The sequence below is a fragment of the Anser cygnoides genome, chromosome 1 (genome assembly GCF_040182565.1).
Source record: "Anser cygnoides isolate HZ-2024a breed goose chromosome 1, Taihu_goose_T2T_genome, whole genome shotgun sequence".
Taxonomy (NCBI): domain Eukaryota; kingdom Metazoa; phylum Chordata; class Aves; order Anseriformes; family Anatidae; genus Anser; species Anser cygnoides.
In genome coordinates, this window is record NC_089873.1 from 70,259,228 (window position 1) to 70,287,024 (window position 27,797).

Sequence of the window (27,797 nt, forward strand, 5' to 3'; positions counted from 1 at the left end):
TCTCAAAGAGAAATGTTTTATTACATAGTGGCAGATTCACTACCATGCATTTATGACTTGTACTACTTCTGTTAACTTTCTTATTCTTCAAAGCATCTTCTAGCTTTAAAGAAGCTTCTTCATAGCAAGTGATGTAGGTTTTCATCCTCCCGTTACAGCCACTGAGAAAAAAATGAGAAGTTAAATTATCTAGTCGGTGAATCAGTGCTGCAATTGGGTGTGGGAGAAAAGGCCATTTCCCATACATTTATTTTAACCATAAGACTGCTCTTGCTGAGCTATGGAAGGAGATGCCACAATCTACAGTTTATCTCTGGTGTTCTGGTTTTTGTTTCGTTGTCCTGTGCCACCCCACCCCCTACCCTGATGGACAATTTTGCATTCCTTGTCTTTGATTTCTTAGCCCCCAGACTAGTTTTAAGGAGCTAAAGACCAGCTGTACTGCTGGGCTGGCAAGCAGAAATGGATAGTGAAAGGTAAGAAGGTGGCAGAAACAAAAGGCTAGCCAGCTCCTGGACACTACAGAATGGGCCCAAAGTGGGGGATTTAAAGCATGAGGCAAAAAGCTTTTCTATTTTAATGGCAGGTGATAGTAATGTTTTTCCTCACAGGCGTGATCTTGCAGTTGAGTTAACAATCTCGCAGGGGTAAGTGGTATGTTCTAGAGTGAAGAATTTACAGTCTATGGGCAGAATATAGCCCACAGCTTTATTCTATAGAGCCTGTGCTCACAGTTCAATCCTGTTCCCTGTTGCTGTTCGATTTTGCTCTTGGGTGTGTATGTGAATGTGTGGCTCACCAAGTGCTTTTGAAGGGCCCAGGCAGCCCTCAGCCTGTGACCTTCCCTGGGGAGATGTGTGGAGCAGAGGGGTGTGATGTGCCAAAGCTGATGGCAGATTTGGAGTCTAAATACCGCATTCTCCCTGGCTGCTGAGGAACTAAATTTATGCAGTGTATAATGAATTTGTGTGTTTACGCAGGAGCCCTGAAGTGGGAGGCTGATGCTGAAGGTGGAATAAGGTACGCTGCAAGTCACTTTCAGGGAGTATGTCAGCTTTCATTACATGCTACCAAGTTTGAGCCAGAAGGTTTGAGAGTAAAGGTCCCTGAATTCCAGTCTTCCAGTTAATATCAACTTTTCTTACCTGGTGTTGCTTCAGGTTGAAGATATTATTGTCTGAAATAATACGTTGCTTGATTTTAATTAATTATTTTTGAGAGCATGTTGGTTTTGTTTCTTTGATTGAGTCTAATCCTGCTTCCTGTGATAAATGGCTTTTTGTGTAATCGGTGCACTGATTACTCCATGGCACACATCTGCTAAAAGATGCCTTTGAAAGTCAGGCTAATTTGTTGAGTGAGTGGCACGCTTCTGATTACAATCTCCTTTCAATACAGAAAATGACTTAAACAAGACTTAAATTCTCTCTGTCTTTTTCAAACCTTGTTTGTTGATGGGTCGGGTTGTTTTGTTTTGTTAATTTTAATTTTTATGTATTTTTTTTCTTGTTCTTCACCCCCCTGCTCTAAATTTTCATGCTGTCCAGGTACACTTTGGTTTCTACCTAGCTATCAATAGCTATCAAACATGATAACTAGCAACTTCAGCACAGTACAGTTTGCACATAACATTAACACAATTATGAGCTAGAAAGCTGCACTACATGCAATTATAGGATTGTGTAGTCTGTCTTCAAAGCAAACCATTGGATTATTTTTGGATAATTTTTGAATTATTGCTAGAAAGGTTCATGTGCAAAGGAGTGTCCTTTCTCCCTCTGTGTTATGTATGTCTGCATCTCTCTGCTGGACGTGTGCATAAGGGCAGACTCAGTATGACACAGACTCAGTAGGACATTATTGTATCCCCTAATAAATGTCATCTTTTAAGCCCTCCCCTACCTCCTTTTATATATATATATATATATATATATAAGCAACACAGAAATGTTTTGATAGTTCTTAGGCTGAATTTTTGCTACAAACTTTCAGATTTTAGGGATGGAATTATTTTCTCCTTTATTAATGTTACACACCTACCTATATGTATAGTTGTTATACTAAAACTTCTTTTATTTAACACAGCCTATTTCATTGCACAAACAGGTTGTAAACTGTGTGAACAAAAATCCCTTCTGGTGCCTGAAAGCTTTCCTGGTATCGTTGGAGTGTCAGATCCCAACCAATCTTTCTTAGTGCTTTGCAAGCCTGATTTTTCAAAGAGGGTAGATATAGGCAATTGTGCCTTATGGATGTAGGAACTGAAAATTGGAAAGAGGGCTTTAATTTATTCATACTTCAGTGTAAGCAAATGGTGTTGCTCAAAATGGAAGCTGGGTCCCCTAATTCTATCTAATGCTGTAATCAGTATATCACACAGCTTCCATACATAAATTTGTCTATATTTTACAAATATATAAAATGCATAAAATGCTTCCTCTGAAGGTTTGTTTGACCAAAGGAAACTATTGCTATTTATGGGAACAGAACCCCTAATAAGGTTGAAAAAAAGTGGTCTAAAGACTGGGCAAAACTTTGCATCTTTATTTTTGCAAATCCATGGTAGTCATTGGAACAATCCTTTTAGCATGATCTGGCATGTGCTCTGCCAGTGATGTGGCACTGGTTTCAGACACAGCAGCACAGAGAGGCCTCAGGATAGCTATTCCCTCTTACTGGTGCACTAGAGTTATTGCTAAAATGGGGTGTCTGGCAGAGAAAAGTATATATGAAATGTGGATAGAGTTGGGTTAAGTGGATCTCTTTGTTGCTTATTAGAAGAGCTACAGATGGAGGAAAAACTTGAGATTTCCAGTAAACTCAGCTTATTCTTTTTGGCATCTGGTTATTTTATTTTGTTTTATTTATTTATTTATTTATTTATTTACTTTAAAGAAGAGCTCATTACAAAATACAGTTGGTCAGGTACTTGTATTTTTTCATTCTCAACCAAAGAAAGTTGAAAGGTCTATAGCATTCTTTGTGCTTTCTTATGGGTTTATTTTGAAGTTTTTCCATTGTATTTCTATTTTTTTTCCTTTTTCCCATAATAAAGTTTGAATTTGGAAGTGTGTGCGAATTTGAAGTAGCAGACTTAATGATCGTCTCATCTGGCTTTCTAAAATAGTGCAAGGCACTGAGTCACTTCTTGCCACTAATAAGTTGCGTCATTTTGCCAGGATCAGAATGTTCCAGTCCCAAAGCAAATAGTTTTAACAGTGAAAAGCCAGTTGTTACCATATGTACGTGTGCGCATGGATATATACATATCTATCTATAACACAGAAATGTGGAAATATATATATATATGCACACACACAAATATGTCTTCCTATGCAAAGATGATGATCAATCTTGTTATGCGGGGGCAGTCAATTAAAAATCACCATCTCTTTCCACTTCATCCCAGCCTTCAATTTCTATAAGGGAAGAGAGATAAAAGAAAGAAATTCAGACCATAATATTTTAAAGGTCATCATAAGCACGAGTGAGGAAAAAATAAAAAAATAAAAAAGCGGAGTGATTCTACGGAGAAAAAAAAAAAGTAGGGGGAATACTGACCTCATCAATTTAGTGTGTTTTTATTTCCAACATGTCGATGCATCATCTTTTAGATCCAGTTTTGAAGTGATCTCTGCTGTATTTCTGAGTTTTGTTGCAATGCTCTAAGGTAAATTCTGCAAAAAGTCATGCATGTTCCTGTTCCTGTTTGTGTGCAGATGTTTGCTGTGCTGAGCATTTGATATGTTGATTTTGCAGACTTTATCAAAGGGGAATGAAAAGCACCATTTTTATGCTGATTATTTTGTGTCTATTTATTTTCTCATGCTTTGCCAGCAAACCTGGTTCGTTTTGCCATCAGGATTTCATCAGGCTGAGTAAATGTTAATGTTTTAATGGCCCAAATGGTAGAAATTTCCCCTCAGATGGGAAAAGCATACTGCAGGGAGAAGCCAGCAGTATGTGACGTGGACAGACAAGACAGTACAGCTGTGCAGGGACTCACAGGCAGAGAGGTTCAGGTGCTGGGAGAGGCAAGGAGGGGTTCGGCAGCTGGGGCTAAGGTAAGGGCAAGCCTTAGCCATTGGCCAGAGATGGCTCTGATTTATTCCTAGTAAGTGTGCTAAACCCCTGGCAGGACAGTGAGAGTGGCAACACTCTGAACCCTATCTGAGAGAAATCAGTTTTTAGGGCTCCAGGAGCCTGTACCTCATTGCACTGAGACCCCAGGACTTCTGTGACTTTGTTCCCTGTCTCTTTGCCAATGCTGACTTGAGCAACCTTCCATTCCTGCTTTTGGCTCCCTGGTTTAACAGAGAAGATACACAGTCTGTGTGCAGGAGAGACCACCAAACTATGATCCTAAGATAACTGCTAAAAGCAAATGAAGGGATGGTTTTATTTGCTGTTTCAAATCATCCTAACAACTCATGGGCTATGGTTATTAATGAATTATCAGGAAAGTCTCCAATAGCTATACCTTTATGATAGTGTTGAGAGAGGTGAATGCTGAAAAATTAAAGGAGCAAGAGGTTACAGAGAATATCAGTGGCTGCTCTGGAGAGCCCGAGCTGAGCTGGAGGGCAGAGGGTGGCATTTGTCAGGTTACTGAAGGCCCTGTACTGTTGATATAGTTTTGGTCTTCGTGCTGACAAGTTCTGTAGCAGCCCTTGGTTGTATTTTCTACTTACGGAGTCTCTTCAAAAAATAGATGTGAAAAGGCAGATGACCAGTATAGCATGAACATAGGGAGGTCAGTGACCTGCTTCCCTTAACAGTAAGTCTAAATATCAGAGTCCAAAGGAGGGTAAGGTGGTAATCAGTACAAACACTTAATATGGAGGAAAAGAGAACCTAGATATCTTCCCCTTAATAAATTCATGAGAGAAAACATAGCAAGCAATGGGTTTAAAAACCTCTCGAAGTAGAGAGAGACTTATTGTATGGTAAAGCTCTATGGCCACTCAGTGGGTGACATCTGGTAGGGATCAATGTTTTTATTTCAACATTGTTACTTTCTTACCTTAGCTCATATGCCTGATACTCATACAATCTGTCTACACAAAACTTGTAAGGAACAAAAAAAAAAACCACTATTTTTTTCCAGCATAACATGGGCTATCTGCACCTATAATCTGTGCATGGAAAAGCAATTTAATGGTACATTTCTCTACTGTGATGTTTTGAACAGCTGAACTGCCTGGATCAGCAACAAATTGCAGTGCTTTCTGGATCAAGGTAAAAAGTCCAAGGAGGTATGAGAGCCTCTGACGCATGGTCCTGCACAGCTACTTTGCATCAGTGGAGGTCATACATGCGTGATTGCTCCTTGCTCCTGTGGGTGGCAGGATGATGCTCTTCTAGAAGATATTTTATCTTGTGCTTTGATGCTCTGTGTAAGGGTCTTATAAAAGCCTTCAATGGTAACAAAGGATTTTGAGGAAAAAAAAGTAAGTCATAGGTAAGATTGCTGAAACCCCAAAGACTTGACAGATAGATTCAGGTTAGATATAGAATGTATATTTTACATGGTTGTTTGATCAGACACATTTTCCAGCTACCTCAGCTGGAAAAATCACTCAGCAAATTTTGAAACAAACAAGAAGTTTTGATAGAAAAGAAACACAGCTACACTTTTCCAGCCAAGTATATTATGAATTATTTTGATATTCACCTAAATGAGTGATATCATTCTGAAGTTGTAAAAACACAGAAACAAGCCTTTAGGTTGTATATACCTCTTAATACATACCTGTTATACCTGTACCTGTATATGCCTGTGAATGTTAAACAATGTGTATACATTGATTTTATATTGTTGTTGTTTTTCTGTGTACATTTATAAATCTTTTCCTAAACTGTTTTTCTGTGTACATTTATAAATCTTTTCTTAAGCTGTTGTCACTGGAAATTTTCTTTCAAATGAAAGCAAATATTTCCCTATTGTTACCTTTCAGTAGGTGTTGGGATTTCTGTGGGAAAATCGCAAATATTGAGAGTCTTCTAGTAGTACTGTGACAGTGATTCCATGCAGAAATAGAGCCCAACCATCCTGCTTTTCATTGTGTAATAAAATGGGAAGTTGTAGTATTTAATGCTTTAATATTTAATTGTCCAGAAATAGAAGCACATTTTATGTAATTTGGGTGTATTGTGTTATCTTGCTTGCAAATATTGGTGTTTGCCTTCTTTGAATGGAAAATGCATTAAGTTCATGAATTATTTATTTTAAAGTTGCATGAAACTCATTTTCCTGCTGTTTGTATAATATGTGCTTTTTGCTATGTCCTCTAAGAGATTTTAAGCCTGTTGGCTATTTGTAGCCAAATTTGTCAGACAGTAGAAGTGAAAAGAATTCAGTTCTTACAAGTTGTGTGTGGGGGGAAAAAAAAAAAAAAAAGGTTTCTGGGGAAAAGAGCGAGAAAGGGACACAATTTAATTCCTTCCCTCTCACAATGTAGGGAAGAAATCTAAGGTGACTTCAGCTTAAATATTCCATGAGAACATCCATGTGGAACAGGAATGTTTGTGTTCCTTGGTCATGGGATAAAGCTTGGGCTGTACTGCATGTGTGTTAACAGACAAGGAGCTGCAGACAGGTTTCCATAGGAAAGCAAACTCTCTTAGCATTGTGGGAATCTGCTTGTCCATGCTGAAATGGTATGTTGAGAGGTAGAAAAACAGTTCGTGATTCTGAGGCAGAACAGTGTTCAGAAATGGTGAAGTTGTGCAGAATCCTGTCTGGCTGTTGCTGAGTTAGCTGGAAGTACTTGTGGTGTTATCATTATAGTGGATACACATACCTGACCCAAAGTTATCTGTTTTCAGAGAGTAGCCTTACAGTGAGTTTGTGGCAGAGTGCAGGAAGTTATTTATTGTACAGCTGTTTTAAATTGAAACTTTTGAGGATAATGGGAGAACTCTCCATCTCCTCTCATCCCCCTCAAGTTGTCATGCAAGAGCACGTTTTCCGTGACTCCATTCTTATTTGAACATCAGGATATTGCATAAGCCTCTCTTGGGGAAAATAGAATATGCAGAAGCAGAAAATGACCTATGCCCACCCACAAGGGCTATGAAATGCAGCTTCACATATAGCGTCAATAATGAAGAACATTAGGGGAAAAATGAAAACTGTGGTCATTTGAATGTTTTAATTAGTGGGGGCGGCAATATTCAGATCCAGGTTCTCACGCTACTTTCTGCACAACCATGGGTATACCTCCTAATCTCTCTGTTCCCTTCTCTCTCCTGCTTTGAAATAGAGCTTTCCTTTCTCCTCATGGCAAAATGTAATGCGCAGGGGGAGGACAGGATAGGAAAGTGCATTGTAGATTTTTGTTGTTGTTTTGGTTTTGTTTGTCTTTACCTATAGAAACATAGGTGAAGAAGTCATTAAGGAAAAATGTAAATAAACAGGCTAAGCTGTTAGGCAGCTTGTGCAAATTACAGTTTACTTTGGAAAAGTAGCTTTGGTGGCAATATTGTATGACAAGCTTCATCCTATACAAGAAAAGATTAATGCTTGGTAAATTTACATAATTGCTGCTAAGGGCAAGCATTCCTAGTTCACCCTGCATTCCTGTCAAAATAATCTATAGTTCTGAGTGCTGTGCATATTCAGGTAACGCAGTCCTTTGCTGTGTGATCTCTTTGGTTCAGCATTGCAGTTGAAGTCAGTGACCACGTTCATTTGAATGTCAAGACAAATACCTTCAGGTTTTTCAGAATCAAGAATTACGCTTTTGAAACATTTCACAAACTGTTTATGCATAATTTAACCTTCTCTGCCTGGAAAGTTGTAATCTCTGGGTTGAATGAAACAATTCTTTAATACCCTGTACTAGTGCTAGGGGTGTATGGGCAAGAAGAGCAGGCTCTGGTCTCTGATCAGAGTACAGCCAGACCACTGGATGTGTACAAAGATACATTTTTCACATGGGTGTGCACGTATGTTGAATCCCTAAGAGAGAAAATGGTACCTCTGCTCATGAAAGCAGAATTGGCCACTTTCACATCTTGCATGTTTTCAGATCAGTAGTCCACTGGGATGAAGCTGCAGCTGTATCCTGTTGGAAGCAGAAAGGTAGTGGTGAAGGGGAGCTGAAGTTTAGTTTGGTCTCTTCTGGCAGTAAACTAAATCCCACAGGCAATAAGAGGTCTTAGTTTTCTCTCCTATTCCCTGTCTTTGTCTTTCTTCTTCTGGAGAGCAGTGGAGAAGTCTGTTGGCCTATGGAGCAAAACAAGGGCACATTGCATCCTTTATAACCCTCAAAATAGAAAAGTGTGTGTGTTGGGGGTGTGGGGGTGTGGGAATTGACAAACACAGAGATGATTACACTCGAAAGGCTCATTTCTTTCAAGTGCAAATGAAGGGGATCAGTTACCCAATAAGCCCTGGCACCTGCACAGCAATTAAAAGGCATATTTACACCATAGTGAGAATCAGCACAGATAGTGAAGTATCAACAGACACTTCATTGATTTTGTGTCTAATTTCAGGAGGGAAAACAGGCCTTTTAAAAGCTGATGTCTGTTTGAGGCATTATCTTATCATCTTGTTGAAGAATGTCAACTGACAAATTGAGAGAAGATTGTCTCTTCCTCTCTTGAAAGGTATCTCTCCTTAAGAGACAGCCTGACTACAGCCCGACTGCATAGTGCAGAAAGAGGAGCAGCCTGAGAGAATCTAGTACTATAAATCATTTACCTGAGATAAAATTTTGATAAGCATTGTGGAGAAATTGCCTCATTGTTTTATTATTCCAGTTAATATGAGCTGGCACTCTGTGTTTATTGCCCCTGCAATTAAATTTTATGGAAGTTCCTCAAAGGGATGCGCTTGAATCTAGTACTTAATGACTGCTCCCTCTGCCGGTATAACAGCTTGTAACTGGAGTAACTTCACTTTTCTTGCATGAATATTCATATACAACCTGCATATATCAGGCCTCAAATTGACTTAGTTAATTGACTTACTTGCAAAGCAACAGCGCTTAAAGCCACTCAAAAATCTAGGCTAATGTGACAACTAAAATAGCAGGAAAGAAATCTGAAAATCATGAGAGAAAACCTCAGCTAACATAAGACTTAGTGTAGAAGTGCAAGCATTGAAAGTTGAACAAAATAAGGAATTTGCAGCCTGCTTGGGATTACCTCATGGGGTTGCCAGGGATTTGCAGACTTAAATTTCACTGGAATGGTGGTTGTTTGGAGGAATACCTCAGATCTTCATGAGAACTGACTGCACCGGTACAAAATGGAAAGTGCCTGCTTTCAAATGGCAGCAGATTGGGAACTTGAGGGTTTTGAAACAAATTGCATTCTGTTTCATTCAAATTTAGGTTCAAAAATGAAGTCTAAAAAGTCTGATGTAAATTAAAGGTCTTCCAATATGAAACAACCACAAAAGAAGAGTAAACATTAGTTCCTCTGTCTTTCAGCACTGGTTGAATTTTTGAATGTGTAGAGCCTATGGCAGACCCAGCAGAGGTCACACGATAGAATGTGTATGGTGTGTTTCTGTTCACCTGGCAGAATTCCCTTCCAAATCTGCTCTAACTAGGTTTGCTTTGGTATACTGTAGTTCTGGTCATGCTTGTAGGACACATATGTTATTCTGGATTTTAATATTGCCAGTAGAGGAGAATTGTAACAGCTTCTTTTCCTACTCCTTATATTCCTGCTGAAGTCTCAAAGCCTTGTGTTAAGGCAGGGATCAAAATTTTGCTAGTCAAACAGTATGTATTGTGGGTCTGACTTCAAAGCTGTCAGAGAGCATGAGACCAGCCACGAAGTCTTAACATTTTATGTATTATCAGACTTGGTTCTTCTCTTTTCCCTCCTGCTATTTATTTTTTAACTCTCTTAAGAAGCAAAGTGCCTTTAAAAATATTTTTGTTTAAATTCTGATCTTTTAAAGACAAAGTAATGTGAAAGCAATACGTTTTTGACTGTTTGGATAGTAAGCATTTATGGGGCACACCAAGTCTCTATCTCTGTCAAGCACATGGTGTACACCTTGTACACTAATGAGAATCATTAACTTGAAACCATTGTAAAAAAAAAAAAAAAAAGGTTATCTTCAACAGAGATAGGTAAGGAGTCAGGAGGATGGAAACACTACAAAAGAATGTTTTAAGTAGGTCATTGATAATACTTTTTATGGGTATGATTGAGTAAAAACACAGAACACTTTGGCTTTGAACCAGAACAGCTCTTAACTGTGAGAGTAAAGCCTGAAAGTATAGAAATGAAGACTGCAGTTATTTCAGTGAGGTGTTGTTTCCTTGCTCAAATTTGAGCACCTGCTCACATGGTTTTGTGGAATGTGGCCCCTCTTGGGTAGATCCTGGGGAGGGGAAGGATGAGAAACTGCAAACCCTCTTAGCTCTGTTTGCCTTTGTGACATTTGGCTGTCCTTTGTTTGGCATATCCTAAATGGACTTCTTGCTTTGTCCCTATGTCCTCACTTGAATAAATCTGTCCTGAACGTGTTGAAACATTTTGTTTTTTGCAGACAGGGATTCATTCCTGGTCATGCTTCAGTGGAGTTCCACAAAGGGTGAAGTCGTGCCAGATGTTTTCTAGCATGTCCTTCTCGTAGGTCAAGGGATCTTCCTGTGTGCTTAGTTTGTAGCAAAGTTACTCATTCCCAGATGCTTTCTTAATAGCAACCCTGTCATTTGTGATCTTATACCTACCTATATTTGCATTCTCAGCTTAAAACACAAGAGGTTGAAAATTTAGATTTTGCCACTTAATTTTCTATGAAAAAATAAATTATTTTGCCATAATATGGCAAAACTAGTTGGCTCATTGAAAAGAAATAACTTAGATTTCCATGGTTGACTTGTCTGTTAGTTTGTTATAATAGCATATGATTTGTATCACTATGCATATAAATAAATAAAAAATGACTTTTTTATTCTAGGAATAAATGGACTCAAAAGTGTCCAGAGGATGTGAAATGTAATGGGAGACAAAGAAACAAATACAGTAGGCTACAGTGAAAACCTCATTTCTGTTTTCATAATTTTATTATTTGTTCAGTAATGGAAATATGATGTGGGTTAGTTTTCCAGAAAAATCTCCAATTCCCTCATAGACTTTCTGTGAGGTAACTCAGACTTGTCAAAACCTGACCTATTTTCATGCTGCTGTTTAAGTGTACTCCTAAGCTTTCTTTTAGTAAAAGAAGTTAGCTGGCTTTAAATATGATGAATTGAAAAAAAAAATAAATAAATAAAAGAAGAAAAGTTCTATTTGTTAAATTCATTGCCTGAATGGAGCAAATATTATAAACAGCATACTGTGTGGTTTATTTTGATATACAGATAGGCCAGATAGGAGAAGCAGTTATAACTTAGTTGCCTCTTTTTTTTTCAGTTGCAAAAGAATCTGAGGACTTAACATAAAATTCTTTAGGCTGGGTAGTTGTTGGTGCATGGTGACAGTGTGCTAAATCTAAAGGCATAGCTTTCTAAGAGGAGATGCACTCAGTGAAAAAGGGGAGAGAAGACTAAGTAACTTAGGGAACAACTGGTAATTTATCTTAAGATTTTTCCTTAGTAACCTTTTGATATTTTCCATAGCCATGAGTTGGCACTCTTAGGTCTGACTGTACCAAACGTTTTCAACGCGCTGAATGGCTGCACATGGCGGGGTGCAGAGCTAGCAGCCTTTAGCCTGCATTCTGCTGGCATCTGAGACAAACAATAGTTTCCACTGAAAAATGTGGGCAAACCAAAGGTGAGAAAAATATATGAAGAACAGATTTTGTTGCTGTTGGAAGCTTATGAAATTGGGTGTTTAACTCCTTTGGTTAGGTTTGTGTTCCTCCATTTGATTGTGGGGATCTGATGTTGGTTATATTACTGCATTTAGGATTGTTCTCAGCTGCTGTAAATTCAGTCTGTTTTTTATAATAGCTACATATGAGTGCATTTTCTCTTGAGGTCCCTTCCAACCTGAATCATTCCATGAACCTATAAGCTATTAACTGCTTGTATTTGAAACTACAGAATCTTTGTGATCATTAAGAAGGTCTTTTGGTGGTTGTTGAGAAAGGTAAATAGAGGTATTTACTGACATTTCCATCATGGTGAAACATTAAGAAGTTGTATGCCTTCTCTCTTACTACCCCTATAGTACAAGGGATACTGCCATGTCACTAGTTAGTTATGTTTTAGTAGGCCACTGGTGGATTTCTTCTTTCAAGAGCTTAGCCTACTCGCTAGTTAACGTCAACTTCAGTTGTCTGCCCAGGGAACATGTTCCTCTTGCACAGAAGAACAATACAGGGGGAAGGTGTTGCAGGCCTATGTCGGAAAACTTGCTTGTGAAAACCACTGCAGTTTCTCATTTTATTGCAAATAGGAAATCCTCTAGCAGAGGTGTTTGGAGGGTGTATCTTCTACAGTGCATGACAAGTCTGGTGAATGCAAGGAAGCAAATGTAGACTAAAAGCAGACAAGGCTTCAGTCTGTTTTTGATGACAATTGAAATGGCAATCAGAGTGCTTTTTTTTTTTCCATGACTAAAATACATACTCTCAGGGCTGTCGTATAAGCTTGTGATTGAGGGAGTCTGTGAGCTACATCCGCTAGATCCAGAGGCTCAAAAAGGCAGAACTGGTAATTGATTTTGCATGTGCATTGTTTTTTTTTTGGGGGGTGACAGGGCTGAAATAGCTCCCTTAGCTCTTTGTATGTAGGTTAAATGTGTTTGAGCAGGACCCTGAGCTCTTTTGTACTTGCCATCGATCTTGCAGAACATTATGAAAATGGGAGAGGCAATTGTGTGAATTAAGGCTTAAGTGAATAACAGGGTTAGGGGAGAGATTCTTGTTATCAAATGGTCTTGTTATACAAATGGTCTCCAGTGATGTCAAGTAATAAATTTTGGAGGCTGTTTGAGAAGACAATATAAGGGAACGTAACAAGAAAAGCACATATTAGGTTACAGTGGGATTTGAGGACACTGAAGCTATCCGTCCTCATGATTTTCAGTGAGTGGTAGGTTTTCCTCTTGTCATCCTGTCCTTCCTCCTTGCACTTTATCTAATCTGAGTCAAAATAAAATCAGAGGTGTGAAATCTGCATTGCTTTCTGTAAACTCTGAAATCCATTCTGTAAACTGCCCAGGTGTTGTTTTAGTCTGACACATCTCACCCATGCTAGTGCCTCTGGCTCACTTGGCCATTTCAGCATGCAGCCACAGAAAAGGAAAGAATATATGTTCATTGAAGAAAAGCTGAATTTCAAAATATCTGTTGAGATTACTAGAAACAGTTGAACAAAAATTTTAAACGGGCTTGATAGCGTTCTTTTAAACCACAGATTTGAATTATTGTTACTTCATGTTGAACTGGCAAATGGAATGCCCAGAGAACAAATTGGCCACGACTATGTGATTTGAACAACATTTCATAATATATTCTTTGCATCATAAGGATTCTTTTCTTCATGATTCTTTTTTAATGTGTTTGTATAAATAAAAAATCTTACAGTACATGAAATACAGCATCAGTATAGTGGACTCATTTTTTCTCTGCCTATAGGTATAAATAGAACAATGATGTCTTACTCTGTTTCCATGCGTCATTCAAACATTACTTCTCCTTTCCAGGTCACAAAGCTTCCCCCCACAGACTGTTTTTTTGGAGCACTGTCACAGTGCTCAAGAACACAGAAGTCTTTGCAGCTGAAAGTAATGCCTCATTGCAGGATGTCAGCAAGGTACAAAATAATGAAAATAAAATTTGATTCAGAATTGTAAGATATCAATTGTAAGATATAATTTCAGGGGAGGAAAAAAAAAAAAGCTTCCTTTCAGGAGTGACTCATAGATGATGTTGAATTTGAGGGGGCTATTTAATTTTATTTTTCCTGTGGTTGTTCTTAGGAAGTTTTACTGAAGGGTGTGGTAAATATTACACAAAAGCTAGGAGTATATGGTAGAGTTGTCTTCAAAATGAATTTTCATGAGGAAATCGTGATATTAACTTTCACAGAATCAGAAGACTAACATGCTCATATGACTGCAGTGGAGTTGATGGGATTTTGACAGATGAGAACTGGGCCTGATGATGGTTATCTACCAATTGAATCATAGTGGGTTTCCCCATTGATCAAAGAAATGGGTCTGTGGCTTTCTGGCACTTCCTGTGGGTTGGCTGCTCCGTATCCAGCAGAAATGGACAGGTTTCTTGTAAAATCTTTTGACATTTCTCTGAAAACTTAAATCACCCTGAGACCTCCTTTTGTATGTCCTTTGTAGTGAGGTTGTTTCAGTATGAATGCTTTCTTTTGTATTTCACATTGAGATCTGATTCTTCTTAGGGCAAGGTTTTGGACTGGATGACCTCTGGAGGTCCCTTCTGATCAACATTATTCTGTGATCATAGAATAATAGCTGATGCTTTTGTACAGACAAACTGCTGATGCCCAAATAGGGTGGGAGCACTATCTGTACCTTAGGTATTTATGTACAAGGTATTATGCACAAGTCTGTGCTCTAAGACTAAAAGCTGAAAATCTCATTCAGTCATGCAGTACACATCCTTAATGAAGGTAAACAAGAGTTCATTTTAACCACTGGGACAGAGGCAGCTGGGGGACGGGCTGTTCTGCTGCATATGCTGAAAGGAGATTGAGGCAGTTAGGCAGTGGTGGGATTTCAAAGGCATCAGTCTTATGTGACAAGTGTTGCTTTGAGTATGTGTGGTGCCACTTTAACATGTGATCTAGACACTACTTTTCAGCACAGATCTAATTTTACTTATTTATTTATTTATTTATTTTTGCCACAGTATACTTGAAAGTTCATTTACAACTCAGAAAATACTTTTAGACTTGAATAATAATAATAAAAAAAGGTTACCAGACCTCTTCGCTTTCCTGAATAAGCCATTTTTATTTACTTGCTATCAGCAGTTTTAGTAGCTGAGATTTTTTTTCCCATGCTAGCTTCAGGAGTAAGTAATTTAATTGTGGCTTCTAAACAGATATACTTAAAAAAAAATGTAGCCAGAAATAACAGATCAAAAGACAATCGCTGTTTTGTTATGTGTTTGTTAGGCAGCATCATCCTCCCTCCCTTCTCCTTTATTTGTCCGTTGAAAACTTCTTCGGGTGTCTTTTTAGAGGTGTGCCATTCTGGGCAACCAGTGGAGAAAAAGAAGAGTTCTGCATGTCTTTTTTCCATTTTTTTTTTAAAGCTCAAAATCAATGTGAATTGATTGTGAACCCTTAATAAGCAAGCAGCTGTTCTAAAGCAAGGTCTTGACACACAAATATGGTAATGACGTACAAGGACTAATATATGTACACACAGAAATGCCCATGTATTTTTTCCCCAGAGTCTGAAGGAAAAAAATCCCGCTTGTTACCATGGTCACTGTTTATAACGATAGCATTTGCCAAAAGTTACCACACTGCACTTCCTTTAGCTGGATGCTGTAAAACCCTCTACCCTTTCACTTCTGTTAAGGTTTTGCCTCCCCATATTTGATCAGATATGAAGGATTTGGTTTGTATTTTTTTTTCTAATAACCATCGAAGTCAATAACAAATCTTCCCTATTTTAGTGATGTAGGGTCATAAAATGAGTGCACACTTTATTCTTAAGAGGAAATCATTGTGGTAACTTACTGGCAAATACTTACTCTAAGGCAATCGGCAAAGTACTCTTACGATTTCTGCTAACCCAAAGGAAACCACAAGCCAGTCTGTCTTGGGTAGTTCCTGTGATCTTTCTCATACCAACAGCTGATGCCTTTTTTTTTTTTTTTTTCCCTTCCTGTGATGCTGTAGCTACTTCACTTGGACAGCTTCATGCCTGAAAATCAAGCATTCATGCTGGTTTATGTGAGAAACCACTTTCTGCAGATAATTTTTGGTGTATTGGCATGTTATCTGATACTTGGCTTTCCATCTTCCTTGGTAAATGTACAGGTCCAATTTATTTATTTATTTATTTATTTATTTATTTATTTATTTATTTATTTATTTATTTATTGTAGCGTTTACATAAACTTGAATGCTGGTGGCATTTCCAGCAGTTTGGAAGCTGCAGCTTCCATTTTGTTAATCTCACCTCTGCAGTTTTATTTATTTATTTATTTAGCAGAACTTAAGCTTTTAGATGTAAAGCTTCTGAAGCTTTGTACAACAGTGGTATGATACTGTATTGTTTAAACCAGATTTCCTAATATATGGCCAGTGTAGATGGGGCTGAACCATATTGCCTAATATGACATATTTTCCAGATGGCTTTGATGGACTGGGCAATTTGCACATTAAGTGATGATCTGAACTGCATTTTAGAGAGTTTGCATGTGCAGCTGATTCTAGCTGTGGTAAAAGTCGAGCCATGCATTTTCTTGATGGAGTTGCTCATGTCAGCTGGATTTGGAACAACTGGGAGATTCAGCCACTCCTATGGAACTTAAATAATGATGATGATGATAATAATAATAATAATAACAATAATAAACACTTGACTTTAGAAGTGATGGCTGGTGTTTCGTTCTTCCTCTTGAGTGCTACGTAAGGGTAGCAGTGTTCAATTTGGGGACTTATTTTAATTCTCAATATTTCCACACAACTCTCTCCATCTAGAAAAAAACCTTGTTGTCAAGAATACACAAGTGGCTTGGCTTTCACTGAGTGGCAGTCCTGGTTCTGGGGTTTTGTTGTTTTTCTTCTGAAGTGTACTGGAAGGATGGATTATTTAATTGTTTTTATTCACCCATGCTGAGTTTGAATGTAGGCAAAAATCCCATCCTCTGCCTCCTTTGGAAGTGCTTTGGCTGGCCATTTTCATTTCTCTCCCAGAAGAGGGATTTTTCTGCTTACAAACTGGATTTCACAATCACAGAATCCATTTTCCAGATGTTTGAGTGTACTCTTTCCTAATGTGTTGAGCGCATTAACAAAAAAAAGTAATGCAGTTTGAAGAGTATGTTATAAAGAGATTCACCTGAACCCATCTGTAAATTATTATGTCTTCATTATAATACAAGCAAGCCTGTTTGTCTTGTAAAAAGGAATTTATTACTTAATTAAGTTTTAATTTTCCAACCAGTGGAAAAGTTGCATGACTTCATTTTATTTTGGAGAGGGAAAATAATTTTAAATCAGCAGGAATTATAGATAAAATACTACAATGAAGGGAAGTGGAATTCACTTTGTAGCCGATACTGTGTTTATCCAGAAATGTGAGGCTTTGTTTATAGCAAAATAAAAACAAATACCTTTCATTTTGCAATTGAAGATTAGAACTTGCTGCCTCATTTCCTCAGTAGTTTGTGGTAGGGTGGGTTTATTTTTCTTTTTTTCTTCTTTTTTCCCCAATCACAGTACAACCCTTTGGGGCAAAATACCTAGAAACTGAGTTTCTGAAACCATGATTTTCAGTGCTTAACTCTGGTTGTGGTTTCGTTGTTAGTTTAAATTGTTGTATTCAATAGAGCTCAACAGAGCTGTCGATAGAGGAGTACTGCTTCCTCTCCATTTTTCTCCATTTTATACCAAAACTACTTTTAAATCATTTGCACAGTAAGCTGTCAGGAACTGATCCTGCTGAAAAGAGATTTTTTTTCTTGATTGGCTTAATCTTTGTCACCAGCCTGAAATTGAGTTGGATTTGTATACTCATGAGACAGCATGTATATTCATTTGGGTGCATTTTATCATTACAATGGGTTCAACAAGCTTTGCCAGTTGATACAGAAGCAATGTGAAAGTGTTCAGTAACAGACCACTGACTTTCCATCATGGCCCTTCATGCTTGAGGCTTGCTCCTGCCTTGTTTTTTATGCAAGTCCATGAAGTTGCGATGAATCAGACTTTCTTTGAAGGAGGTATTTTTAACCTAGAACACCTTAACAGTTCCATTTTCAATGTGGCCCTACAAAGAGTTATACGTTTGGCAGAGTGAAAACGAGAGCTGGTAGACTGCAAAGAGGAGACTGGAATGAGGGCTGGGAGACCCTTAAATGGTTGTTCTTGTTTGTTTTCCTTTTTTATTATTATTACAATTTTTTAATACAAGAAAATACACGTAACATTATCGTTGCACATGGTGCTAGTGGGGAAAGTAGTGGTTGTGTGCATTTCATTTTCTTCACTCTCCTCAGTCTGCCTCCCACTGGCTTTCAGGGAAGCTAATAGGTATTATTGGGTGACCAGTATTCATAGGAACTGGCTTGCTTATACTCTAATGATAGTTAAATTTAATGTTGCTGCAGGTGAGATTTTGGATGGTGTGAGGTACACTCTGTTTCTCTAACCAAAGACCGTGGGCATTCTGAGAAACTTATATAAATAGAGGTTTTATTTAGTGCCTGTAGCTTTCATCTTTGGACCTTAGAGGGTCCCATTTTTATTTCTGCCTTTTTTTTTTTTTTTTTTACTTCCTTTGGCTAAAGTCCCTTGTTTGTGATTGAAATGGAAAAACCAACAAATGTGAAATCCTGTATCCTGCTGGTACTGCTTTCCTGTTGAAGTAGTGTCACATAAAGGCTTATGTTCAGATTTTCGTGCCTACTGCTTCCTTACCATCATTCTCAGTGTGATTCTTTTAATCTTTCATGAACCTGGAATTTCAGGCTATTAAGGGTGAAAATGTTGCTTTGCAGAGTGCTTGAAATCAAAGCAGAAGCATGAGGACAGCACTGTGAACAGTACGAGAAAGCATGTTTAGAAGCATTGGTTTTCTAGCTTGTTGCTGAATCAAGCCTGATACCTTTTTTTTTCCACTTGGCTGTTTTATACATCCCTTGTAATCATCTCGTTTTATAGAGGATTTGCAAAGACTTAGTCTTGGAAACTTCCAAAGAAATCTAGACAATTGAGATATACTAAGAAAATGAATGAGAAACTGTGAATTAAGCAATGCAAGATGGGATGTGTTCTGTCCCCCTCTTTACTGTCCTGAAGAGAGCATTCAATCATTGATGTGTTTGAGACTGATTTTTCATGTCATGAGTCAGTTACTGCAGTGGAACTTGGCTGAGTAGTTGCAGGAAACTGCTCTGTTTGTTTCTATTTTAGCAAGACCCAGCAAGCCATCTAGGTGTCACTACTGTATTTAGAAGGGGGTGGCCAATGGAAGATGAACTTTTGTTGGTCCAGTTCTTTCATAATACAGAGTATTTATAATATGGTGCAAAAGGTGGGAACCCATATCTCTGCTGCAGCCATTGTGACCCTTCCCAGGGAGCATCAGCTTTGGCAGGGCTCCTGGGGAGAGCCATGCACTCCCAGGCAGCAATTTGGTGAGAGAGAGACCTCTGCCAAGCCAAAAGAGTAAGAGGAAGCAGCTGTGGAGCCCCATCCTATCAGCCATTTCTGCGAGTTGCTCAGCCTTTACAAGGCTCCCACCACAGTGTCTGATTACTAGAATGCCATTTCTCCAGCAAAATAAACCCATTTTTGTTTCTTCAGGTGGCTCTTCCCTTGAAAAAGCCATCTTACTGGAAGAAAATGATTTTTAGGGTAGGGAAGGGCTTTGAATGGCTATTCCTCAACTTGTGAGGCATGCTTTTTGCTTTCCAGTGAGGCAGAAGATTTGCCTGCCTTTCCAGGTAGGACCCATAAATGATGATGCTCTCCTCTACAATCTCTGCAGCTTCTGGGATACTGAAATGTAACACAGATGAGGTTGAATCCTGGAAAAAAGGCAGATACAAAACAGAATGTAGCCTTGAGTCTTACTTTTGATGCTCTTGAGTGGAGCAACTTTTGTTTTCAGCATTCAGAAAAAGCTACAACTGTGGTGTTTCACCTCAGTTTGATTCTAGTTGCTTTGACTAACTTAATGGAAGTGAAACGAAGTATTTTTGGTTTAGATGAAGGAAGGAAAAGACTTCTTATACTCCAAGGAATAACATGGATTGCATCAAAGTATGAAATAAGTGTTCGTGGCATTTCAGTATTTCATGCCATCTTAAGATCCTATATTTTCAAATGTAATCTTCAACTGATTTTTGTTATAATATAAACTTGATGAGAGAATATAGTATTAAGGAAAACAATAAAATGATAACAGTAAATCTTTACAGTGTTAATGGATGTCATTTATGGAACCTTTTGCTCAAAAGATGAAACAATAGTTTGTCTTCAGCAAATAGGTCCAAATGTGGAGGAATTCCTTTCAATATTTTTCTAATTTAAACTAGGATGATACATCCAGATTGATTACTACATTTTTTTTGGTTATGAGCAGATTTGCTTTCTATTGTGCTCTGGAAGACACGGTGTAAATAAAAAAAAATCCTCCCTTTTTATGGTAGCTAAATGTTCACATTTGCATAAACAGTAGTTTATGGCAGAACTCAGGAAACAGTCTGTCAGCAAGACACTCAGGAAGGTAAAGGTCAGTCAATATTATGCAGTTAAAAATATCTCTAGGTCTTCTGGAGCTCTGGGTGAGCGGCAAAGCAAGATTTGGTAACTTTCTAATACGAAATAAATAATGAGATAACAGGAAATCTGAGTGTGAATGTTGACTCCTTTTCATTGCCGCTACTTGCATGACTGCCTTAATGCTGCAGCTGAAGTGAGTCAGGAGGCCTAGCTAGTGTGGTTAGAAGCTGCTGTAGGTATTTGCAACAGGCAGCTGGGAGACGCTCTCAGCTGTACTAACAGCTGTTTAATAGACTCTATCTGTAAGTTTTTGGATCTCTAAAATTATGCTAAATCTGTTCTCTTTCTTTATATACAAAAAAAATAATAATAAATAAATAAAAGTATAAATTTCTTTAGTCAAGAGAAGCAAGCTTGAAAACTTGAGATGAGTTCTGGTTTGCCTGGAAGAACCTTGATAACGGAGAGCTGCCATAATCTGACTCAGTGCCTGTGTTTGTGTTCTGTTCAGGATATTTGGTGTAGTAGAAACAATAAAACCATCAAAAGTGCACAGTAAAACAAATCTGAGCTTATTTTGGCTTGGGGTTAACTAGACATTTAGTACAGCTGAATTTTTTATCTGATTCTGCCAGCTTTAAGTTTACCAGTGAACAAGGGTTTGTAATTGTTTTAAGCTGTGACTTGATGGATGTGTTTGTTTAAAAGAAATACTCAGAATTCTGCTATGTAGTGTATCCTATATCAAGTAGAGTTTTGTTCTTTGTGACTGTTATAACAAAAAAGGCCAAGAAATGCAGGTTTATGCTAGAGCCTATTCTTTTTTTTTTTCTTTTTGGTGGGCTGCAAGTTACTAGATTTCAATATTCTGCCTACTTTGTATTTTCTTCTATATTTATTTATTTATTTATTTTTCTGCCCATAGGAATGGAAAACAACCCCACATTGCATCAAAAAATGGCTTATACTCTTACACATTATTGTGCAGAAATCAATTTAGAAAAATATTTGGGTACATGTTAGGTTTTCAGGAGGATCCAGATCTATAGCCAGTAAGTGGCCCACTCATGTCTGTAGGTCATGTGTCCTCAAATCAGTGTTATATGAGAAAGCAATGCCACAGTATACTCTTACGTTCTTTAGGTCACGTGGGATTGTTTCTTAAGAATTTGGTATTAAAGTATATTCCAAAAATATGCTTTTGATGAAATTAGAAGTTGACACATTGTTTTATCTTTTGACTTACTAGTCTGGTTAAAATACAACTTCTTAAAGGTCTAAAGTGCTGTATTTCATTTCATGTCTTTACTATAAACAATAAGACCTCTTCTAAACCAATACCTCATAATTAAACAAACTTGTGAGTAATATTTCACCTTAGGTAAAACCTGTACTTAAGAATTTTCCATTGTGTGTAGTGAGAAGGGACTTTGTAGAGGTTCATTCAACTAGATTTTTTTTTTTTAATAATATTTTAAACTTGTTCCTGTTTGCTTGTATTTTTTGGCAGCAATTTCAGTCTTAAGGCAAATATTTAAAAGAAATCAATTTTCATGCCAGTAAGCAGTAAATGAGTTATCTCATGTGAGCTTTACCACAGGTTTCCTCAATAAAGTGAGTATGATGGCTCTTTCAATGCTGAATACTCTGTTAATACATACATATATACAATACAGACAGAATAGCTACACCACATCTGTAAAATACAGGCATATGTGACTGTCAGTATATTGTATTTCTTATAGTTAAAGCCCCTTGAGAGACATAAACTACTGAATAGCATAGATAAAGACAAAGCTAAACGTTAAATTGTAAGGACAAATACAAGTTTAGACTACCTATTTAATATGTGCTTTATATAGTGACAGTAAGGGTTTGGTAACACTTAGCACCACATTGCACATCTTTTACATTGCTTTTTAACATTGTCATCCTCATTACCCAGTTACTGACTTTTTAATTCATTTATGTAAATGAGCTTTTCTAATATGTGATTCTTCAGAATAATACATAAACCTTGTTGACCTTCAGGAGAACGATTTTCTGAATCAGCCAGCATAGGTGGTACTTCGTGGTACTTTTCTCCGTTCTGTGCTCTTCTACTCTGGGATTGCACCAAGGCTGCAGAGGACCTTTGGTGTCCTAATACTGCTATTTACACACTACAACTTTCTCACATTAAAAAGTAGTTGAAGAAGCAATGCATTGTCTTAAAATGTTAAACATAATTCTTTTTTTGACTGTTTGACTTCTTGGGCTATAGGCCCTGAATGAGACGTGCAAGTGCAGTTTGTTGAATATTTTCTTAGTTTGAATGAAGACAGACCAAGAGATCCCCAGTGGCATATGTTGGCAAAGCAGTTTTTGTGATGTCTGTGCTTTGCAAATTATGCAAAGAGGCCAGTTGAGGTGACATCTTTGCACATGACCTGAAAAGTGAACCTGAGTCCTCAGCAGCCCCAGCTTACTCATTTGTTTTCCTGATCTTAAAGCCCCCCAAGTGTTGGGTTCCACTTGGCTGCGTCTGCAGAGCCGGATCAAATGCACCATCTTGCCACTTCCAAGAGTTAAATTCATTTCTAAATTTAACTTTACATGCTGTCCAACTGGATAATTATTCAGTATTCTGTAACCAGGAAAGAACAACTTTTCCTCAGCACTGCTCCCTTCTGTTGTCCCCATCAGGGCTTTTGCTTGCAGTTTCTTTGGCACCAGGATTTTCATTCTGACCTTTAAGCCAGAAACTGGCACTGCTGTGCAGGACTGCGGTGAGGAGCCGGAGCTGTTTCCTTGGGGCTGGGAAGCTACCAGGAGGGCAGGTCTGTACTTCCGCAGTTCCATATTCCTCTCTGATAACCACATCAGACAGTCTCTTTTTTTCACTTTTAATACATAAGAAAGCTTTAACCTCCTCCTGGTTTCAAAAGGCCTTTGGCACATGAGAGTGATTTTTATTTGTGGTTTTATGCTGGTTCTGACTGGGGTGCTCTTTGTGGCTGTGTGGTTCTAGCAATCAAGTTTCAATTTGTTTTGTTGGCAAATGCTTAAGGCACAACAGAAATTTTCTGTATATGTAAATAGAAGCATTTTATTTTCTTCTAATTCTTAAACCTTTGTGAAGATTTTCCATATCTCCAAACTTTAATGTTTCAAATGTGCACTCTGTGTTTATGTGTTGATTCCTTTTATCTTTTTGGATTGCAATAGAAAATACTTGTGCATGTCTATCACCGCTTAATAGTGACAAGCAGGTTTTTTTTGTTTTTGTTTTAATCCCCCTTCATTCTTAAAAGAGAAGTTATAAAAAACACTTGCAAACCCTTAGGTAGGGAAGGATCATTATCAAAGAAAATGTGCAATTGTAAAGAGATTGATGAGGTAGAAGCTGTGTGTGTGTTCATGTTAATTAGAAAAGTACTGCAGCATATACTACTGATCTTTCCCTTTTGTAGCCACACTCTAAATAAGCAAAGTTGGTATAGACAGTATTTGCCATAATGATGTCCTTCAATCTTAAGTTAAAAAAAATGTGCAAATTTGTCATGTGTCTTTTGATAGAAAGGAATGAATGTTTTCTGACATAATGTCTGGGACCCTCACAAGTCCCCTGTCTGCAAAGACTTCCACACTCACATGCAACATGCTGCTCCACTCAGCTGAGAGGATTTACTTTCACTAAGCAGAGGTGTGTGTATGCACACAGGTTGTTACAGGAACAGAACTTTCAAAGAAAATCCCTGTGTGAATCTCTGCAAGATCACCACAACAATGTTGGGTACAGGGAATCACAAAAGCATTTTCTTTCTGCAACTTGTTGTAATGCTGTGTACTTTTGTGCCTTGGATGATCCTACTTTTAGCAGAATGGGTGGAGTAAATAGTGGCACTTTCAAAGCGTCTGTAGGATATGGATTTTATTTGAGGATCAATAAGAGTTTATATTTGTGTAGCTTTTTGCAGATTTTGCAAACCATCTTTTGCAGGATTGGGGGAAGATTGCGAAATTGCTTAGAAAGGATATGATCAAAGTAAACAGTGTAACACACTTGCGTTATACACATTAATAGAAATACTTAACTGATGGAAAAGACCTCAGCATTGTGTAATAGCAATGATATGTTGCATTCCAAGATCCCAAGGCATGTTACGGTCATTAATTAACTAGGAACAATAACTTCCTTTGATGACAAGTAGTGTTTCCCCCTGATGAGGCACAGAGGAGTAGATGCCTATCTAAAAGCCAAATGATACTGTTCTTAAAAGCTATTTCAAATGTGCTTTTATTTTTTTTAATTCACTTTCCTTTACAGGTGTGTTACATTTTTCTGTTTGCTTACTTTCTTAAATGTATCCTTGCTTAAATGTAGTCTTTCTGTTTGGCGATAGCCAAAGAGAGAGTAAAGAACTTTGCTCAGAGAGCAGAAAAGTATTCTGCTGTTATGAGTGAAAATTCAGTGTAATGTTTCAATGAAAAATGGGGAGCAAACACTTGTAAAAAGTGAATTTTCATCAAAAAACATATTTTCCCCTCTTATGAGAATAGTTACAAAGATTATATTTTTATACTTACTAGCATATAGTTGCTTTTAGTCTAAAGGAAGGATATCAACTAAAGTGGAAGAAGATGGTGTGGCATAAAACAAACAAAACAAAAGCCCTAACTGACAAAAGTTTTCTTAGGAAGGAAAAACACAGATAACGTCCTTTCTCCCTGAATAATCATTATTATGTTATCGTGTCTTTTGTTCCATGCAGCTTCAAGCTTATGCTTTCTTCCTATGCAACTTAAAGTTTAGCTAACAGACAAAATATTGTATATTGGATGTAGGTGTTGAGTTCTCAGGATAATGCGGTCTGCTCTCACAAACAGGAGGAGGTCAACACTGTGAAGCAAGAAGGAAACCCACTGAAGTTCCCCATTCTCCCCCCTCTGCAGAGGACAGATGGTTCTTGTGATTTACTTATTTTTAATAGCCCTTCATGGGATGCTAAAGGAATGTTCCAGCTGAAGAAAGCCAGTGCAGTAACACCATGAATCAATATGCCAGACTGATCCCTTCTAAAGAGGAAAAAAAAATGCAATCAGTAAGTTTTTCTGGTTTAGACTGGATAAAACAACGGCTGCTCTTGGGGCTGATAAAGTTTGGAAGCCTCTTTAACATGGTCTGCTTGAAAATCTGTTTTCTCAAATTATGTCCAAATACTCCCTGTGAGCTCCCAGTCCCACCCTTTTGTCCGGTGCTGAGCCCTGCACAGTTATGCAATGTGTCTTGTGAAAACTGCCTGCATGCCATTCCTAGTAGACATCAACCTGGATGTCAGAAGGCCAGGGCAATGTTGCTTTTCACATCGTTGTGGCTGTTTGTGAACAAAACCCTCTGAAAACTGCCTGTTCTGTGGGGAATTAATATGAAGGTCTTTTTGTTGTTCTTGGCTTGTTTTTGTTTTCAATCAGAGCAAATCAGTAAGCTCTCCTTTTTGATTCATGACTTTATGAAAACTGGTAATTGTAATGTGTTGACCTTAATAAGGGATGCCTTTGCTGAATAGGCTGATGCCAAGTGATGTCTTCATCAGAGCCTGTCCCCACCTTCTCTGCTTATAGCAACAGAAAAGGAAGGTTGTTCCTGGTATATAACCAACAGAGTGGACTGATGACTGACCTTACAAAGTTGAGTGGTTGAAGGAATGCTGTTCACACAGAATCAGTCACCCAAGATGGATGTTGAAGAAATATTGTTGTGCTGTTTTGGGTACGTGACCTGTCTCTAACAGCAGTCACTGATATCTCTTCTGAGACAGGCACATCCATGTGCAACATCTACTTTGTGTTAGCAATAAATCATGTCAAGAACTTCTGAATGTGTTTTTCCATTTTTATCTTCTCTTCCCACCTCCCAGACCTTTCCGGTTCTTTCTCCTGGGGGGATATTCCATTTTCTGATTGTAAGTGCCCCTTCTTTCAGTCTTTACTTACAGAGGAAAAACAAGTGAAGTACTTGATTCATTGAGTGATACATTTCATGTCATATTGATGTTAATCCAAGCTAACAGAGGAATCAAATTTGGAAAAGCTAGTTACTAATTGTTGACACACATAGTTAACATAGTTAAAATAAAGATCAAAACACTCCTGCCCCATAAAAACAAATAAACTTTAGTGCTCTTTTCTAACAGTCAGGAATTAATATAGCTGACTGCAACGTTGGGAGGAAGTCCAGTCAGGTCCTAAGCTGAGATGGTGATTTTACAAGCTCTCACAGGAATTATGCTGCATTGTAAGTCATTTTCAAAGCTATCTGTAGTGAGCAGGCAGCTTATCTAGGTCCTTATACAACCCTCTTTCCCAGGGAATTGAGTTGGTAAATGATCCCTTCCTCATCGGAGTAATAGTTTCCTCTCCTTTGTGGCATTTCCCATACTAGATTAATTAAATTCAAGGGACAGGGTCCTCATTTTTTGACTCTTCAGCATTTTTAAGTTGATATCTGCTATAAGGAAATTGCTGAGGAAGTGCCATTTCATAGTGCAAGGTAAAGTAGATTTGCATTATGCATCTGAGAAGACTTAATTTGATTGTATTTTTCTTCTCCTAGTTTAATGCTGTTGTCATGACTCATGCTATTTTTCAGACAACAGTTTTGTCCAGATAAAGGTATTTGAATTATGATCAGTGGAGAAATCAGTACGAGCACAATTTTAATAATAATTTAGACATTTTTACTGTCAGTACTTGTGTTCTTGCCTCACAGTGTGTTGCCGATTGTGCTTAACAGATTATTCTGAAACAAAGCATAGCATCACAGAATGATTTGGGCTGGAAGAGGTCTCTGGGTCCCTGATCCAACCAGCTGCCCAAAGCAGGGCCAGCTCTGAGCTCAGACCAGGCTGCTCAGGGGCTTATCCTTTTGGGTCTTGACAGTCCACAAGGATGGAGATTGCACTGCCTCTGGGCAACCTGCCCCATCGCCTAATTGCCCTGCATGAAGAAGTTTTATGTCATGTCCAATCTGAACCTCTCTGGTTTCTATTCATGTCTGTTGTCTCTCGGCTTCTAGCTGTGTTCCACCATTAAGAGCCTGGCTTAATTTCTTTGATTCTACCCTTCCTGTTGGGATGGGCAAGCTGCCCAAAGCTGCATCTTCCCCAGGCTGAACCAGCCCAGCTCCCTCAGCCCCTCCTCACAGGGCAGGTGCTCCAGGCCCCAGCTGTCTCAGTAGCCCCCTGCTGAACTTGTGACAGTTTGTCCATTACTTTCTTATAATGGGGGCCCCAAAATGGATGTGGCATTCTAGGTTCGATCTAAGAAGCCCTGAGCAGAGTGGATGATCCCCTCCCACAGGCTCCAGCCATGACCCCGCTGATGCAGCCAGGAGGCTGTCGGCCATCTTCGTTTCCAGGGCTCTGCCAGCTTGTGCCCAGAGGG

General features: G+C 38.3%; 1 protein-coding gene across 4 annotated transcripts in view; it reads left to right on the forward strand.

The window, feature by feature from the left end:
- Positions 1 to 27,797, forward strand: part of PDE3A (phosphodiesterase 3A) — a 264,104-nt gene that overhangs the window by 67,256 nt on the left and 169,051 nt on the right. Inside the window, exons 1-2 of one of the 4 annotated variants that reach the window (XM_066999483.1) lie at positions 21,240 to 23,191; positions 25,242 to 25,456. The exons of 2 other annotated variants lie outside the window; for them this stretch is intronic. In XM_066999483.1, coding sequence (XP_066855584.1) covers positions 25,403 to 25,456 — 54 coding nt within the window. In that variant the 5' untranslated portion in view covers positions 21,240 to 23,191; positions 25,242 to 25,402. Of the gene's footprint in view, positions 1 to 21,239; positions 23,192 to 25,241; positions 25,457 to 27,797 lie in introns of those variants that run through there. One more of the 4 variants, XM_066999491.1, reaches the window with a different exon arrangement.